Source organism: Acinonyx jubatus, chromosome B4, assembly GCF_027475565.1.
Source record: "Acinonyx jubatus isolate Ajub_Pintada_27869175 chromosome B4, VMU_Ajub_asm_v1.0, whole genome shotgun sequence".
In the NCBI taxonomy this organism is placed as follows: Eukaryota; Metazoa; Chordata; class Mammalia; order Carnivora; family Felidae; genus Acinonyx; species Acinonyx jubatus.
In genome coordinates, this window is record NC_069387.1 from 129,545,165 (window position 1) to 129,561,665 (window position 16,501).

The window sequence follows — 16,501 nt, forward strand, 5'->3', positions numbered from 1 at the left end:
AGAATTCTAGTGTAGGTTAAGATCAGGTTGTGAAGAGAGCTTTCAACCTTCCCCTGCAGTTGTGGTCCTGGGCCAGAGGCATCATCTGGACCTTGTGAGGGGCAGACACTCAGTCCCCACACACCAACCCTCTGGAGTCAGAATCTGCACTTGAATGAGGCCCCGGGCAGGCTGGCGGGTGTCTGCGGTTTTTCAGATTGATTTAAAAGATCCCCAGGGAGGCACCTATGACTGCCAGCCACACCCGCTCCCAGGTCTGCTGCTGAATGCCGAAGGGCTGGGGGGGGGGGGGGGGGACACTCCCCTTCGCCCCACCCCAGCAAAGAGGTGGACCGAGGGCTGCCCGTGTCACTTTATCCTTTTCTACTTTATTACTTCAAATTAACAACCACAATAAAGCTCAAAAAAGTCCAATATTTACACAGGAAAAAAGTACAAAATTCCCCCCAAAGTTCTTCAGTATTTTTTTTTTCAGTTTTTTAAATTACAAAGTAATAAAAAGCTTTGCTCTTTAATTAAAAAAAAAAAGAAAAAGAAAAAAGGGGAAAAAGAGGTAAATAAATTAGGAAATACACACATGGAGAAAACAAACAAAAAGAAAGTAAAAACAGGTGTTAACCAGGAGTGGATAAATCCAGCGCCCAGCCCTGACCCCAGGCTCCTCCTCGAGAGAGGCAGGACCCAGGGACGGTGGGACCCCAGCGGGTGTCAGGACCGGAGAATTCATTTATAACCCAGGAGCCAGATGCTTTCTGGAAGCAGTCTCCACGGATTCTGCCCTAAGACCAGGAAAGTGGGAGGGGGCTGCCCCAGGCTGATGACAGTCTCAGGGGTCGGCGGTGGCGAGGACCCGCTGGCCTTCTTGAGGGACGTGGAGGTCGCTGTGTCCTTGTTAGGAGGAGAACAAAACGTTGGCCCCGCAGGTGGGGCGGGGCACCTGCTGTCCTGGGAGCTACAGACACAGACACACACGCACACAAGGAATCTCGGCCCCCACCACCTTGAGACCCATTCCTCAAAGTCTTCTTGGAGAGGCAAAGAAGGGACCCAAACGCTCAGGGGCCGCTGGTAAAAGCCCAACGCAGAAACTCGGCCACGGTCATTGCAGGGCGGGAGGGGCTGTGCATGTCTCCTGGGGTCCTGAGGTTCAAGAGCACCCAGTGGGATCTGCCTCCGACCAGCCAAACCGTACCCCAGCTCCTCAGGCCATCTCTTGATGGCACCGGAGGACCGTCTGCATCTCCAACACAGAGATCTCCCCTCCCGGCTGGTGTCTGTGTTGGCTGGGGCGGGGCCTTGGCGTCTGGCACGTGGAGCCCAGTGTCTGGGGGAGCATTTGGGAGCCTGAAGGTTGTGGACAGTGGCAAATGCGGAGGGACAAGAATCCGCTGTGCTGAAGGTTTCCCATCTTCTTGCCGTTGGCAGGAAAAAAAAAAAAAAGAAAGAAAAGAAAAGAAAACAAAAAATCAAAGGAACAAAATCCATCGTCGGTTTTATGCTGAGTTTTTTTTTTTCCTTTTTGTTCTTTTGAGTGGTTTTTTCCCCCATCTTTTTGTTGTTGTTGTTTTTTAAAAGAAAATACAGTGAAGACACTAGAAGGAGGAGAAAAGACAGATCAGGCGCATGTCTGCCTCTGGCCACCCATCCGCCAGACCACCTGCAGTTCCTGCGCTCTTGACCTGAGGCTTTGAACGGGACCCTCTTTGGGGCACACAGCGGGTGCTCCATTTTCACAGGAAGAACACAATCTCTCTCCCTCCTCTGTTCTCTTGCTGAGTGGCCACACATCTGCCCCACCCTGCCACGGAAGGACTGGTCCCTGGACCTGAGAGCCGACGAAGGTAAGCCCTGTTTTAGGTCCCAGCTCGGTCTCTGGAACGAATTTCTGCAAAGCAAATCGTGCCCAGGGCGTCCTGGTGTGAGGCCAAGCTGGCGGAGCCCCCTGAAAAGTACATACTCCCTGGGGAGCTGGGACCTTCCCCTCACAGGCCGCCAAAGAATCTCCACCTCCCCTTCCCCAAGCCAGGCCCCAGAGCAGAGGCCTGCTGTCCACCACCTGAAGACCACACATGGTCATAAACTCCCATCGAGGTTCACACTGGCCAGAGGGCTTGTGGAGGCCACCAAGCGCCTTCTATTCCAGCACCTTCTATTCCAGCACGTAGACTCCTAAGTACGCCTAAGTCCCTATTCTAGTGCTTTGTGTTTAAAAACAGCCCGAGGGCTGGGACAGGCAGGACTAAAGCCCCAGGGGAGGTCAGGGTTTGGGTCCCGAGACTCTCTCTGCTAGGAACTAACTTTCCGGACAACTTTAGGGCAAAGAGGCGGGCAGGGGAGGCGGGGTGGGCAGATGGATGACCGGCCTAACGGCAAAGAGTTTTCTGGCAGAAATTAGCTGGTGTGGGCCGGGCCTACTGAAAGCCTGAATCGAGTGGCTTCGAGGTGTTAAATTCTCTTGAGAGCTCTTGGTTTTAGGGGTCCCTGCCACTCCCCGCCGTACCCCACAACATAGACTCGTCTCCTCCTGGGGCCAGGGGCGTTTCTAGACCTGGCTGGGCTGCATCCACAGCAGATATGGACTCACCTAAGCAAATACTGGTCGGATGGCGGTTCCTCCTCACTTCCCGAGATGGTCAAATGGCACGCTTGTCTTTGGGAGGAGAGGCACAGCGGGGGGAGGAGATCAGCTGCTAGTAATGGTAACCTGGCAAATCTCTTCCCATTGTGGAGTTCCACGCACCCCCGGCCCCGGCCACTGCCCCTGGAGCCAAGGGCAGGGCTGTGTGATCTCAACAACCTTAGGATGTAGCTGCTTTGTAGCCAAGAACATTGCCTAGAGAGGCAAGGCACCAGACTCCCAGCTCATGGCGCACCGAGCCTCTCCCACGGCAGACAAAAGGACCAGAGCAGGTATCCTGCCCCACTCTGCCGAGACACCTTCCCTGGGCCACCGCGGACTGCCCCTTCCTAACCTTCCCAGTCCAAACATGGTCCTGAGTGAGGCCACCAGACGGGATCTGCCCATCTCTCACTCCTGTGCTGACCCTGACCTGAGGGAGGCTTCCTGATGGCAGGGACCACGAGCGCCTGCTCTGTGAGCTCCCCTGCTGCCCACCCAGGCCGGGCCCCGGTAGTGAAGGCAGGATCCCAGCTCCACCACCTGCTGGGGCGACCTACTTCTCTGAGCCTCAGTCTACTTTGGTCAGTGGGGCTAAGCTGACCTCAGAGTGATTAAAGGAAGCCAAGTCCCTGCTCAACAAAAGGGGCTGCTCCAAGGTTATCGGAGAGGGCGGCTCACCTGTGAGGCTGAAATCCGGGAGACCTCTTGCCGCCCAGTGAGGTCGGAGGAGGAGACGTTGGCGGGCGCACCCCTGTGTAGCCTCATGCTCACCTTCCTCTCTCGGTCGACTCGTGAGATCGCTCTGGGAGAAGTATTGCCTAGAGGGTGAGGCGGGGGGAAGCCACCCTCAGTGTCCGGGTCCCTGGGTGCCCCCGGCACCCCCCGGGTCCGGCCCACCACACAAGGTCCCCGCTCACCAGCTTGCTGGATGCGGGAGGCTGGGGTGGAAGCCACAGGCTCGGCAGCAGGGCGGAGCCGGTTGGCGGTGGCCCCCGTGGGTGGGCCAGGGGGCAGGGCCCGGGTGGCGGACCCCCGGAGCTGCCCCATCCTCTCCTCGCGCTCGTGTTCTCGCCGCTCCCGGTCCACGTCCTCGGGGTTCCGGGCTGCGCCCTGTGGGGAGGAGATGAGACTTGGTCAGCCCCTGTGAGCTCAGGGTGCTCTGAGATCCGGCACTCACGCAGGGAAGAGCACAGGGAAGGAGGCCAGGCGGGCACCTGGGGGAGACGCAGCTCAGAAACCCTCTGGTCCAACCTCCTCCCCACCAGGCAGGAAGCCCGAGAAGCCTGGGAATGACCCGCGATCACACAGTACAGAGAAACGAAGCCACACGACCGCCCGGAAGGAGGAGGAAGCTGGGTCTCAGAAGCAGAGGGAGGTCACTCTGCCCTGGTCTCATGGGGCCGAAGCAGAGCCGAGAGGGCTAATGCCCCACAAAGACCAAGGGCACTCCTTGGCCCTCCCAACCTGGGCCCCTACTGTGTTCAGAAGCCCTTGGCCCCTCCAGGTTTCCAAACAGAGCAGAGCAGGTGTTCAGAGACCCAGAGAAGGAGTAACAGGCTAGCTAAAGGCAGGGCCAGCACTTGGACCAGGGCGCCAGCCAGGGGATCTTGTCAAAGGCTCTTCCCCTGTCCCTGGACCTGGCAGTGACTTTTGGCAGGTGCTGTGGGGGAGGCCCAGGGACTCACACAGATGCTGCCGGCCCTGGGACAAGACAAGAGCTCAGGGGGAGCTCGAGAAAGAACGGGCTAGATGCCCCATAGAAGAAATAGAGGCCCAACAGGCAGGCTGGGGCAGAAGGGGGAACATGAGCCCCCAGGGCCTGCCCTCCAGCTGCTGCCCCCGCCCAGTGCAGGAGGAAAGGAGAAAGGCCCAGAGAAAGGAGCCCGGCGTGGGAGCGGCACCCGGCCGCGTTACCTAGTTGGTCCTGGGGTCGTCCACAGGGAAGGGCAGGGGGCTGGCAGGAGGGGGGCCGCATCTGTGGAGAAGAGAGCTGCAGGCTGAGTGGGGGGGCCTGCTCACAGGCCACGGGGTGCAGGCTCCTGCAACCCTGTGTCTCTCCCAGGGAAATGGCCGAGAAGGCCCTGCTGTCCTTGGGAAACGACGGCTGGGGACGGCCGCGGCCTTGAAGCAACTCCAAGAGGTAGGGACGAGGGATCAGAATGATCCCTGAATCCTAGTGAGGAACTGAGGCCCAAGGAGTCCTCATGACCTACGTGGGGTCACAGCTCAGGGTAGAGCCGGGATCTGAATCCAGGCCTCTGCCACCCGGCTCTGCTCTGCGCTCTGCACCCCAGAGGACTTTGTAGGACATTTTAGGGATGCGCATGCCCAGCCCGCCCGCCCACAGGCCGGTGCAGGCAGGCCTGGAACCACCAGGGTTCAACCTCCTGACTCCCAGTCTCCACCCCCTCTCCACTCCTGGGCTCCTGCCCACTCAGTGACAAGCCGGCTGAGAGCAACTCAGCCAGAACGAGAGCAAGCCTGTGAGAAGAGCCGCAGCTCCGCTCAGGAAACCTCCAGAGGGCAGGCCAGGGATGTGTTCATCCCCTGCCTGGGGGAACTGAGGCTGATGAAGTCAAGTGGTCCCTTCAGAGGGGCACAGCCTTGGGGCGACCGACTGAGCAGAGGGCTGGAGACCCTGCCCTTCGTGACCCCAGCAGTCTCGGGTCAAGGCCAGGCCCGAAGCAGGAGGAGGCTATTCTCCACGTTTCCACCTAACCAGTGATGCCTCAAGAAATGCACACCGGGGAGGTTTCTTGGCTTTTATTTGCCCACAGAAAACACAAAAGGTCAACATCAAAGTCACACAAGCATCCAGCCCTGTCGTGTGGACCCCTGTCCTTGGCTATATGGAGTATCCTCCTGGCCTGCCGGTTGGACCTTGGAACACAGCGGCTCTGTGTGCTGAGAGCAATGTCCCAGGCTCCAGGTATCCAGGGACTCCAGGGCCCTGATGCTGAACGGGGCGGCCACTTCAGGGAGAGAAGCTCTCAGTCAAGGGTAAGATCCTTCTCGTGGCCCTCTGTGCCCAGCATGGTGTCCAGTCTGCAGGTAGGTGCTGGTAACGGCACCGGGGGGCCTGGCCTTGAGGCGAAGGCATGGAAGGTCCCCGTCACAGGTCTGCAGATGCTTCCGCCAAAGGGCAGGTGAAGACGGTCGAGCTCACCACGGTGACGGGGTCAAAGGCGCCCGCTGATCCAGCCCAGGCCAAGTCAGAGATCGGTGCAGAGTAAGGCTGCTGGCACCTCTGCTCAGCTTCCGACTCGAGAGCTTGCCTCTAAAGGGACCCCAGGAAGGGCTCAGAGTGGCAGCAGTGAGCGGGGAGGGTGCTCTTGGCCTGGCTTGACGTGAGATGTTGCCAGCCAGATGGTCCCACGAGAGGTTCTGCGAGGAGCCATCTAGAGCAGAGCTTTCTGTGATGACGGAAAGGTTCACGTCTACCTTGCTGGATATGGTAGCCACTGACCAGCCGCTCGTGGCTCCTGAGGGCTTGAAATGTAGCAAATGCAACTGAGGGACTACATTTTCAGCTTTCGTTTTAATTCATTAAAAATCAGCCACACGGAGCCAGGGGCTACCATACTGCCTGGCACAGGCCTAGACAACGTAAAACCCGTTCTTGGAGCTGCACGGAGAGGAAGGGCCGAGCCCATCCCCGAACCAGACCCAGGAATGACTTTCCACAAAGATGAGTGAGCGCCCAGCGGCCAGATGCCTTGAGCAACGCCCTCCGGCGAGAAGAGCCGGCCCTCGGCCACACTCCCGGCTGCAAGGTCTGGGTTGTAAGGTGCCCCACTGCCCATCTCCCACCCCTACCCCTCGGGTCCCTTGGCCTGTGAGACCGCTGTTCTCTGCCCGACCTCTGTCGAACTCCTCAGGGAACGGTGCCAGGCCACTGCCTGAGACCCAGAGAGAAGAGGGGCGCGAGACCCAGTGCCGACCCCAGCGTCCAAGAGAATAAGGCCTCGCGTCCTGAGCGTCTGGCAGAGCGAGCCGAGGGGATCCGCCACGAAAGGACAGGCACACCAGGATGGAGCGCAGTACAGGTGGGGGGCGTTTAATGAGTTCAGGTTCGATACAGAGGCCACCGTCAGGGTCTTGCTGAAGCCGCTCCCGGCGCCCGTTCCCACCAGGCCCTCCGGGGCGGGTGAACATCATCCCTCCTTCAGGCTCTGTTCGTCAGGCAGCTGCTGATTCATCCCCAAGAAGCTCCCGGCAGGGCCTTCTCCACCACCCCCTCTCCACCGCACCCCACCACGCCAAGGGACACCTCCTCAGGCCTGGCCCCGATGGGCTCAGACACACCTGGTGACGTCAGAACTGGGGCCCCGGAGTCCAGACCACAGGCCAGTAGTTTTGGGGGGGCAGCTCCTCCACCTCCTCCACGGGCCTATCTGGAGGGCCCTGGGTGCCCAGGGGCGCCGGGCACCTGGAAGGGACAGAGAGCACAGCAGAGGCTCAACCTCTTGTGCTTGCCCAGCCAAGCGGTAAATCTTGGAAAGGCCAGGCCTCAGAGGGTCCTTACCAGTAAGAGGGTGGGTACGTGGGCCCGGCACAGGGACAGGGGCGGGGGCAGGGCAGTGCAATAGCTTCGCTGTCACGGGGCTGAGCCTGGCTCGAGGAAGCCCCCTTTTCCAGAAGAGATGTGAAACAAGACACACAATTTCACAGATTCCGGAGCTCCGGGGCATGGCTGGCGCACGCTTCTCCCCACCCTACCCCCAAGACCCTTAAGAGAGGGAGAGAGAGCAACCGCCTAGCAACACCCAGGGTCCCATGACCAGGAAGAAAGAAACCACAATGAATGGGTCCAGGCTGGCCAGAGGGGCCACGGTGAAGGCAGCCGCCTGGGACGTGCAGAACAAGAGCAGGGTGGTGTAGGCGACAATGAGGACAGCGGGGGGGCCCGCCAGCGCCACCCACGCCCCACCGAGAGCACCCAGGAGGGACTCGAGGCCCAGCCAGGTCCTCTTGGGTCTGGTGGGAGGTGGAGCCCTGCCCGGGCCCTGCTGACCACAGCGGCACGTGCTGTCAGCACAGATGAGGCCGCAGCGGGGGGGCCGCGGGGACTCCAGGACCCCAGCGAGGTCGCTTGCGCTGTCCAGCTCATAGCTCCCGTTTTTCGGGAGCCCCGCCCGCCACTGGGTCACTTTGGCCTCGTGAGTCAGGGCCTTCCCCGTCCAGTCCCCCAAGCCCGCCTTGGCCTCCACGTGACTCACGAATTTGAGCATGTTCCAGTCGAAGACGTAGTCGTAGGAGAAGCCCTGCCTGTGGAAGAGGTTGCGGAAGAGCTGGCGCAGGTAGGAGTAGTCGGGCTTGTCGTCGAACCGCAGCGAGCGGCAGAAGTTGAGGTATGTTGAGAACTCGGCTGGCGGGGGTCACAAGGCACAGAAACGGTGAGGCCCGGGCTCCCGGGCGGCCCAGCAGCCTGTGTCGTCCCACCCACCCACCGTCCCCACAAATACTTTCAACCTAAGGCGGGGGGGGGGGGGGGGGGGGGAGGGGGGGGGACACAAGATGGCGCCAGAGCAGAACTCCGGGCGTCCGGGTGACACTAAGACCCGTCCCTGCCCGCGGGCAGAGCCTCCGAAGACTCGATGAGAACCGAGGAGGCGTGTGTTAGGTAGGGGCGAGCGTCCCCCCGCGGTGAGCAGGCCCCACAGCGCCTTATGTCACCGTTCTACCTGCCCCTGCCGACCATTCTGGGAGCCTTGCAGATAGCAGATCAAGAGCTGTCAAGCCCAACGGACAGCCAAGAGCCCAATCAATGGGAACTCCCAACGTGCGCTAAGCCACAGGGGGAAAACTTCCATCTCCTCCTGCCCACAGCAGGGGTGGGGAGAGCCCCTCGTGAGAGAACAGAAAACATAACGTACACTGGGCTCTGCCCCCGGTTCCTGGCACAGAATTCCTAAAACCCCAGGGAAGCCCTAAACGCTAAGAGCACTAGGGGAATCTTCTGTTCCGGATGAGGCGACTCTGGGCGGGCTCCCGGCGGCTCCTGGATGGATGGGAGCTGGTCACCAGGAAGACCAAGCAACGATTAGAAAGCTTAGAATTTTCACGCCCCATCTCCCCAAACGCTTCTCTAGAAGGGAGGGGGCTGGAAACGGAGTCAGTGACTGTTTATGCCTACGTGAGGAAGCCTCCGTAAAAACCCCAACGGTGTGGGGTCTGGGCAGCTTCCAGTTGGACGCATCCACATACAGGAGGGTGACACACGTTGACTCCCTGGGGACAGAAGCCCCTGTGCTCGGGCCCCTCCCACACCTCGTCCTATGAACCCCTTCCTCTGACTGTTCGTCCACACCCTTCAGCACAGCCTTTAATAAAGTGGTGGACGAGGTAAGTTTCCCAGGCTCCTACGAGCCGCCCTAGCAAATTAATCCCAGCCGAAGAGCAGGGCGTGGGAACCTCAGACACACGGCGCAGGTGGCAACCTGGACTTGTCAGTGGCATCTGAGGTGGGAGGAGGAGGGCAGCCCTTGGGATCAAGCCCTGAACCTCCAGGCGGACGGCGGCCGAACGGAGCTACACTAGAGGACACCCAGCTGGTGTCGCACAGAACTGCTCGAGGGGCGGGTAACACCCCACACGTTTGGGGAGAAGCGTCAGAAGGGACATGTTCTATGCGGGTAGCCAAGGAGGCTCCCGGGGTAAGGCCGAACTAGCTTTTCCTAACACGCAGCCCTTGCGAGAAGAGGCCGGAGAGGAGGCCCGAGCAGCGACAGAGCGCATGCGGTTAACGGTTCTGGCGCGGGGGGGCAGCAGCGGTCCGGTGTGGGCTGCGTGGCCTTGTCTTCCCCTCCGAGAAGCCTTCGGGGGTCCCCAGGCTGGCCGCCTCCCCACCTGGGCTACTCACAGGGGTAGCCTTTGCAGAGGACCTCGATGGGCGTCGACATCTTCTTCTCGCTGATGCGCTCATACTTCTGGCGCTTGGTGGCCGCTTTGAGGCCCTGCCAGGGCAGGGAGCCCAGGTTGAAGTACATGAGCACGTAGCCCAGACTCTCCAGGTCGTCTCGACGGCTTTGCTCTGCATGGAATCGAGGACGGGGTGAGGGGCAGGGTCCGCCTGGGCCGGGATCCCCTCCTCCAGGACACCCTCCTCAACGGGGGGGCACCGCCCCTGCACCCCCTCACGCTCACTTGCTGCAACCCCAACACAAACAGGTGCAGGTTATTAACGCTTCTGCAGAAAAGGGCAGTTTGGGGGCGCATCTGGCTTCGGCTCGGGCCATGATCTCGCGGTTCATGGTCTGAGCTCTCTGCTGTTGGCACGCAGCCTGCTTCAGATCCTTTGTCTCCCTCTCTCTCTCTGTCCCTCCCCAACTCACGCACACTGCCCCCCAACCCAAATAAACATTAAAAAAAAAAAAGGAAAGAAAAGGGCAGTTTCTCCAGCTCAGGTACTTATTCAATCAGTAACTATGTATAACAGGTACCCTGGTACCTCCCCGCCAGCCCACTCTGTGGGCAGGGCACAAGCGTGGCATCACCCAGGGCTGAGGTCAAATCCAGCTTTCGTACCAAGCTGCACAGCCTAAAGCAACCTGTGCTGCACCTGTGAGCCCACGTTCCCCACACTGTAAAAGGGGACCGTCCCCACCCGTTCTCCAAGGCTGCCGTGGGGATGAAAAAGGCACGTTCAGGCGCTCGCTACGCCACAGTTCTTCTTAAGGGGAAGATCTGACTTTGGGGCAAAAATTGGGGGAACTGGGTGCCTGGGTGGCTCAGTTGGTTAAGCGTCCAACTCTTATTTCAGCTCAGGTCATGATCCCACAGTCTGTGAGTTCGAGCCCTGCATCTGGCTCTGCGCTGATGGCATGGAGCCTAGTTGGGACTCAATTTCTCTCTCAAAATAAATAAACTTAAAAAAAGGCCGGGCGGGGGGGGGGGGGTAGGGGATGGTGGTGAGGGGTAAATCCAGGCCACAGAAAGCCAGGGTCCCAGCCAGCAGCCCATGGGTGCACACTGCTCTTGGGCCTCGGACACTCACCGATGCCCAGATGGGTGTTGATGGAGGCATAGCGGGCAGTGCCAGTCAAGTTCTTGTTTTCCCGGTAGGGGATATGCTGGTGGGTGCGGGCGTCCCGGTATTTCTTGGCCAGGCCAAAGTCGATGATGTACACCAGGTTGCCCTTCTTCCCCAACCCCATGAGGAAGTTGTCGGGCTTGACGTCGCGGTGTATGAAGTTCTTGGAGTGGATGTACTCGATGCGGCTGATCTGGGGAGGGGACAGCAAATCATTCAGCAAGCGGTCCACGGAAGGGCCTTCACCAAGCACTCTGCGCCAGGCCCTGGATTGGGGGCGGAGGGCTGGGGTGGCAGGGACAGAAAACACATCCATGGTCTCTGCCCCGGGTAGGGGAGAAAGATCTGTCTGCAACTATGTAAGACGATTTCCAGGGGCAAGTCAGAGAAGGCTTCCTGGAGGAAGTGATACAGAAATTCTGAAAGAGGAGTTCACCGAGGTTGTTGTGAGATGGGGAAAGACAGCAAGATAGGAAACGAAACCTGGAAAGGCATCTGGGCCCCCATGGAAGCCTTTGCTGCCTGAAGCCAGAGTCAGAGAAGCATTTCGAAGGGTGTTCTGGCAACCAAATGACGGGGGAAGGGGGGAGAGGGAGAAGAGCCAATGAAGCCTCGACAATGGTGACAGAGATGGAGTCTGAAAGACAGGATTTGTCCCCCAACTTGCAAAGGACACCCAAGTCAGGCAGACACACAGACTCTTCTCTTCCTTTAAACATCAGGTCAGAAAAGTAAGTTGACTTATACACGTACGATACACCCTCTGGCTAGTCAGTCCCCTTTCTGGACCTCAGGCTTCTGAAAATCCACAGCTTCCCTTGGCATGGCTGAGTATTTCCTAAGCCTTTATTGAGTGTCACACCCCGTGAGAACCTGACGACTCTCCTCTGCACACACACATTTAGACCAAAATTGCAGGTGCCTGCAGACTTTCTGTAGGTCAGCCGCAGACCCTGACCCCTGCCTAATAAGAGGTCTGTGTATCATTCCGGGTCCAACATTCTACGCTTTTGAGGCACCTGGCTGGCTTACTCAGCAGAGTGTGCGACTCTTGATCTCAGCGTCGTGAGTTTGAGCCCCACGTTGGGCGCAGAGCTAATTTAAAAATAAAATAAGAGTCCAAAATTCTGTGCTTTTAGATTTTTAAAGAGTTTTCCTCCCCTGAGTTTAACAGGGCGTCAGGACCCAAGGACAGCTCATCAGTAGGCATCTGCTCTGGTCCAGGCACTGTGTGGAGTCCCATGTGACCCCACAACGAACAACCCAGCCAAGGGGAGACTCTCATCTGAGATGACTGAGGCTCCGAGAGGCTTAGCGGTCTCCTACAGTCACCACAGCGGGGCGGGACCCAGGTCTGTATGATCACTAGTTTTAGAATCACCCGAGAGCAGAGTCCTACCCCAAGAGCCCAACCCAGGATTTCTGGAGTGGGACCGGGAATCTGCATTTAACCCCTTCCTCCATTCTATAGCCAATGGCCAAGGACCCCTGGTCCCGGTCCAGGAACCAAGCCTGTCCTATGGCCCTGTCACTGCCTCCCGCTGTGGCAGCCTCCAGAGGCAGCAGGCAGAGCCGGCACCCTGTGCCCAGTGGCACGGTGGGGACGCAGCGGTTGGGAGGGCAGCTGCAAGCCCAGCAGAGCCCACGGTCCCTGGCTTGGGAGGGGAGGTGGGGGCTCACCATCTGGTCGGCCAGGAGCAGCACCGTCTTGAGGCTGAACTTGCGGGAGCAGAAGTTGAAGAGGTCCTCCAGGCTGGGCCCCAGCAGCTCCATGACCATCACGTTGTAGTCGCCTTCGGCTCCGCACCACTTGATGGACGGGATTCCCACTGAGGGCCAGAGAAGGGGGGGGGGGGCGTCAGGGTAGGCCCTCCTGTGAACGCACGTGCATATTCATGCACAGTTCCTCACGCTCCGCCCCCAGGCCCCGCCAGCTCTCACCTCCCCCCTGCATCATCTTGTAGAACTTGCTCTCGATGTGCAGCTGCGGGTGCTTCGTTTTCACACACTCTAGCTTGATGGCAACTTCTTCACCAGAGGCGATGTTGGCACCTGCCAGGGGCGGGGGAGGAGCACAAGGGACCCGGGTCACGCTGGGCCAGGCAGGTGGCCCCGGGCCAGGGCTAACTCGTGTTTGCCCCGGAGCAGTTCAGCACCCCTCGGGGGAGGCCGGAATGGTGGCAAAGGGCCCAGCACCGCATCCAAGGGAAGTGGAGGGGCTGCGGGCACAGGGGCAGGAACCAGCCCAGCTTAGGCAACTGCAGAGAGCAAGAAAGGCAGCATATGTGAGGGGAGGGATGGGAAGAACTACAGACATGTCACAGAGCCACAGGCCGGCGCAGCGGGAAGGCCAGATGTAAAGGGAGACGTGTCACGTAAAAGGAATTTTATCCTGGTGAATGGGAGCCACTGAGCCGGAGAGGAGTGAGGTCAGTGGGATGTCAGTGTGGGAAGGAGAGAAGGGGGCAGGGCAAGGCTCTGTCTCAACAAAGACCCAAATCCAAATTGTGCCCTGCCTCAGTTTCCCCAGCTCCAATACTGAGTGGACTGAGCTAGAGGTCTGGGGGCTAGACTTGAGAGATGGGCCAGCTATAACTGTAGCTGCAACCACTGAAACAGTGTAGTCTTAACACACAAACAGAGCAGAAAGTCCAGAGGAGAACACTACCACGAGAAGAATTTAGGGTGAGGGAAGGTCTGAGTCTCAAGTCAGGGGAAAGGAGGAGGCTCTGTGATAAGCGTCCTTGGAACAGCCGGCTGGCCGTCTGAGAAAAGTCACCATAGTTCACACCGCACACCAGGAGAAAGCCCAAGTGAAGCAAAAGTGTGTAGAAAAAAGAAAAAGGTGGGGGGTGTAGGTGAGCATAGCCACTTTGCCCCCCCCCCCAACTTTGTTTTCAAGTTTATTTTGAGAGGGGAGGAACGAGAGAATCCCAAGCAGGCTCCTGGTTGTCAGCGTAGAGCCTGAGGTGGGGCTTGAACTCACAAATCATGAGATCACCGTCTGAACTGAAATCAAGAGCCAGATGCTCAAGTGACTGAGCCACCAGGGCACCCCAGCCTTTTTTTTTTTTTTTTAATTTTTTAAAACATTTTAATTTATTTTTGAGAGATAGAGACAGAGCATGAGCAGGGGAGGGGTAGAGAGAGAGGGAAACACAGAATCCGAAGCAGGCTCCAGGCTCTGAGCTATCAGCACAGAGCCCACGTGGGGCTGGAACCCACAAACCATGAGATCATGACCTAAGCCAAAGTCGGACGCTTAACCAACTGAGCCACCCAGGCGGCCCCCCCCCCATTTTTTTTTAAAGTAATCTCTACACCCAATGTGGGGCTTGAACTCACGACCCTGAGATCGAGAGCTGTATGCTCTACTGACTCAACCAGCCAGGCACCCAAGCATAGCCACTTTGAAAACCAGGTTGACATTTCTTCATCTAGTAAAGCTGAACACACACAAACCCTCGCCCAAGCAAGCCCACTCCTGAGTGTGTGCCCTCCAGAAACATGTGAGCCCCCAGGAGGACAAGAATGTGCACACCACCAAACCAGCCTCAGAACGGCCAAGTCAGGACGCAGTCAGAGAGAGGAATGCCGCAGGGCAGTGCAGAGGAAAGGCTGGCGGGCGGCTCCCGGCATCTTCACACTCAGTACAAGAGAACAAGGGGCGGCACCATTCACAGGAACCCAACGTGAACACAACCCAGTGCCCAGCACCGAACCCGTGGACACACTGAATGCATCTCTCCACGCGGTGGGATGTTATCCCGCCCAAAAGGGGACGAAGGACGGACTCACGCTGCAACGCTAATGAACTTTACAAACATGCTATGTGAAGAGGCCAGACGCAAAAGCGTAAATATTGCATGATTCCATTATCGGAAATGTCCAGAGTAGGTCAATCTGCGGAGACAGGAAGTAGATTGGTGCCTGCCAGGGGTCGGGGGAGGAGGAAAGAGGGAGTACCTACTTAATGGGTACAGGGTTTTCTTTTGGGGTGATGAAAATGTTTCGGGACTAGGTGGGAATGGTGGTTGCGGCACAACACTGGGAACGTCCCACCGGCCACTTAACTGTGTACTTTAAAAACGGTTAATTTTCTTATGTGCATTTCACGTCAACTGAAAAAAGAGGAAGACAGAACAAGGCAGGCACAGTTCAAAACGTGCAGTGCTGAGCACTGTCAGGTCTAGGGATACCAAAGTGATAGAACTCTTTAGCAAGAGGGAACGATTTCAATTGCCAGTGGTTCGCTCTGTGAGGGGAAAGCAGAGGAGGGGATACAGTGGGCCGCCAGGGGCCTGCCAGATGACAGGCGCGTCCTCCCCCGAGGGGAAGGGTGCCCAATACTATGCATATCTGTTGTACGTATTCCTTCGTGCCTACTCGACACTTAATAAAAAGAAAACATCGAGGGGCGCCCGGCTGGCTCAGTCAGTGGAGCATGTGACTCTTGATCTCGGGGTTGTAAGTTCAAGCCCCACTTCGGGTGTAGAGATTACTTGAAAACAAAAAAAAATATTAAAAAGTTAAAAAAAAAAGAAAACAATGAGACGTTAGAGGAATAGAAGACAGAACTGCCTTCTAACTTTGGGGTAGGCAAGCCTTTTAATCCCTGACTTAAAATCTGAAGGCCATTAAAAAAAAAAAGGGGGGGGGGGCTCTGTCCCATCCAGAAAGGGAATCCCTTCTCTGTGGCAAAAATACCAGCAACAAAGTCCTAAGAAATACATACTTGTAACTCTTCGCAGCGGCAAAGAGCTGGTGGCCCTACTAGGTTAACGAGCTCCTACGTATCAGTAGGAAAAAGACTCAAGGCTCAAAGGAAATAGTGTAAAGAATCTGAACACACACTTGGAGAGGAGGAAACCATTCACATAAAAATGGCGTACTCTTAAGAAAAGATGCTCAGCCCCCTTATAAGAGAAACGCACATGGTCCTGAAAAAGCACTCCCACCTCTGACTGGTGGCAATGCCACAGTAAGACGCGTGCCCTGTCCCGGCAGAGCTGTGGGGCGGTGGGCACTGGGCCCCAGGTGCATCCCCGCTCCCGCTTCGGGAGTACACTCCACACCCTGGCGAGTGCAAAAGAGGCCCGGGACGAGGCTGTCCGTGGTGAGCTGTTTCCAACAACAAAACGTGGACACAGCCCAGATGGCCATCATTCTGGCCACGGGTTAAAGAAAGAAGGGCCCACCAATAACCCAGAATACAATGGAAAAAGAATGAGGAAGCTCTCTCTGTGCCCAAGCCGACAGATCTCAAAGATACAGGAAGTGAAAAAGCAAAGTACAGAATAGTATGTATTCTCTGCTCTTTCCAGCTTAAAAACAAACAAACAAAGAAAGGTGGGGAAATCGTCCCTATCTGTGTTTGGTTGTATCTACGTAAGAAAACACTGCAAAGAATTCTGCGTGAGAAACCAGTAAGGACCTGGGAGGGCTACAGGGCTACGCCGACCCCTAGCCCCGGAAGGGTGAAGGACACCGCACTGGACACCAGGTTCCTCGTGGTCACTTTTTCCCAACGCCTGGAACAGAATTCACACACTTCCAATCACTTCTGAAGTATACAATGCAGTGGTTTTTTAGCATATTCACAAGTTCACCCCGAACACCAGTACCCCTCAGTACTCGCTCCACATCTCCCCCAAACCCCAGCTCTGGGCAAAACCACTCATCTCCTTTGTGTCTATGGATGTGCCTATTCTGGACGTTTCGTGTAAGTGAAATCACACGACGTGCGATCTTTTGTGACTGGCTTCTTTCACTTAGCATGCTTTTGTGTTTTGGTTTTTGGTTTTGTGTCGTTTCATTTTTGAACCCCGTAAAATGAAATTAAAATTAAA

At 57.4% G+C, this 16,501-nt stretch overlaps 1 protein-coding gene across 10 annotated transcripts in view; it reads right to left on the reverse strand.

Annotated features, from left to right (window-relative positions):
* Positions 1–348: 348 nt before the first annotated feature.
* CSNK1E (casein kinase 1 epsilon) overlaps positions 349–16,501 on the reverse strand; it is a 34,114-nt gene continuing 17,961 nt past the window's right edge. For 2 of the 10 annotated variants that reach the window (XM_027070733.2, XM_027070732.2), the window contains exons 3-7: positions 12,594–12,704; positions 12,333–12,481; positions 10,617–10,845; positions 9,483–9,653; positions 5,369–7,988 (exon numbers count right to left, since the gene is read on the reverse strand). In XM_027070733.2, coding sequence (XP_026926534.1) covers positions 7,351–7,988; positions 9,483–9,653; positions 10,617–10,845; positions 12,333–12,481; positions 12,594–12,704 — 1,298 coding nt within the window. In that variant the 3' untranslated portion in view covers positions 5,369–7,350. The other 8 variants (XM_027070735.2, XM_027070734.2, XM_027070736.2 and 5 more) reach the window with 8 other exon arrangements.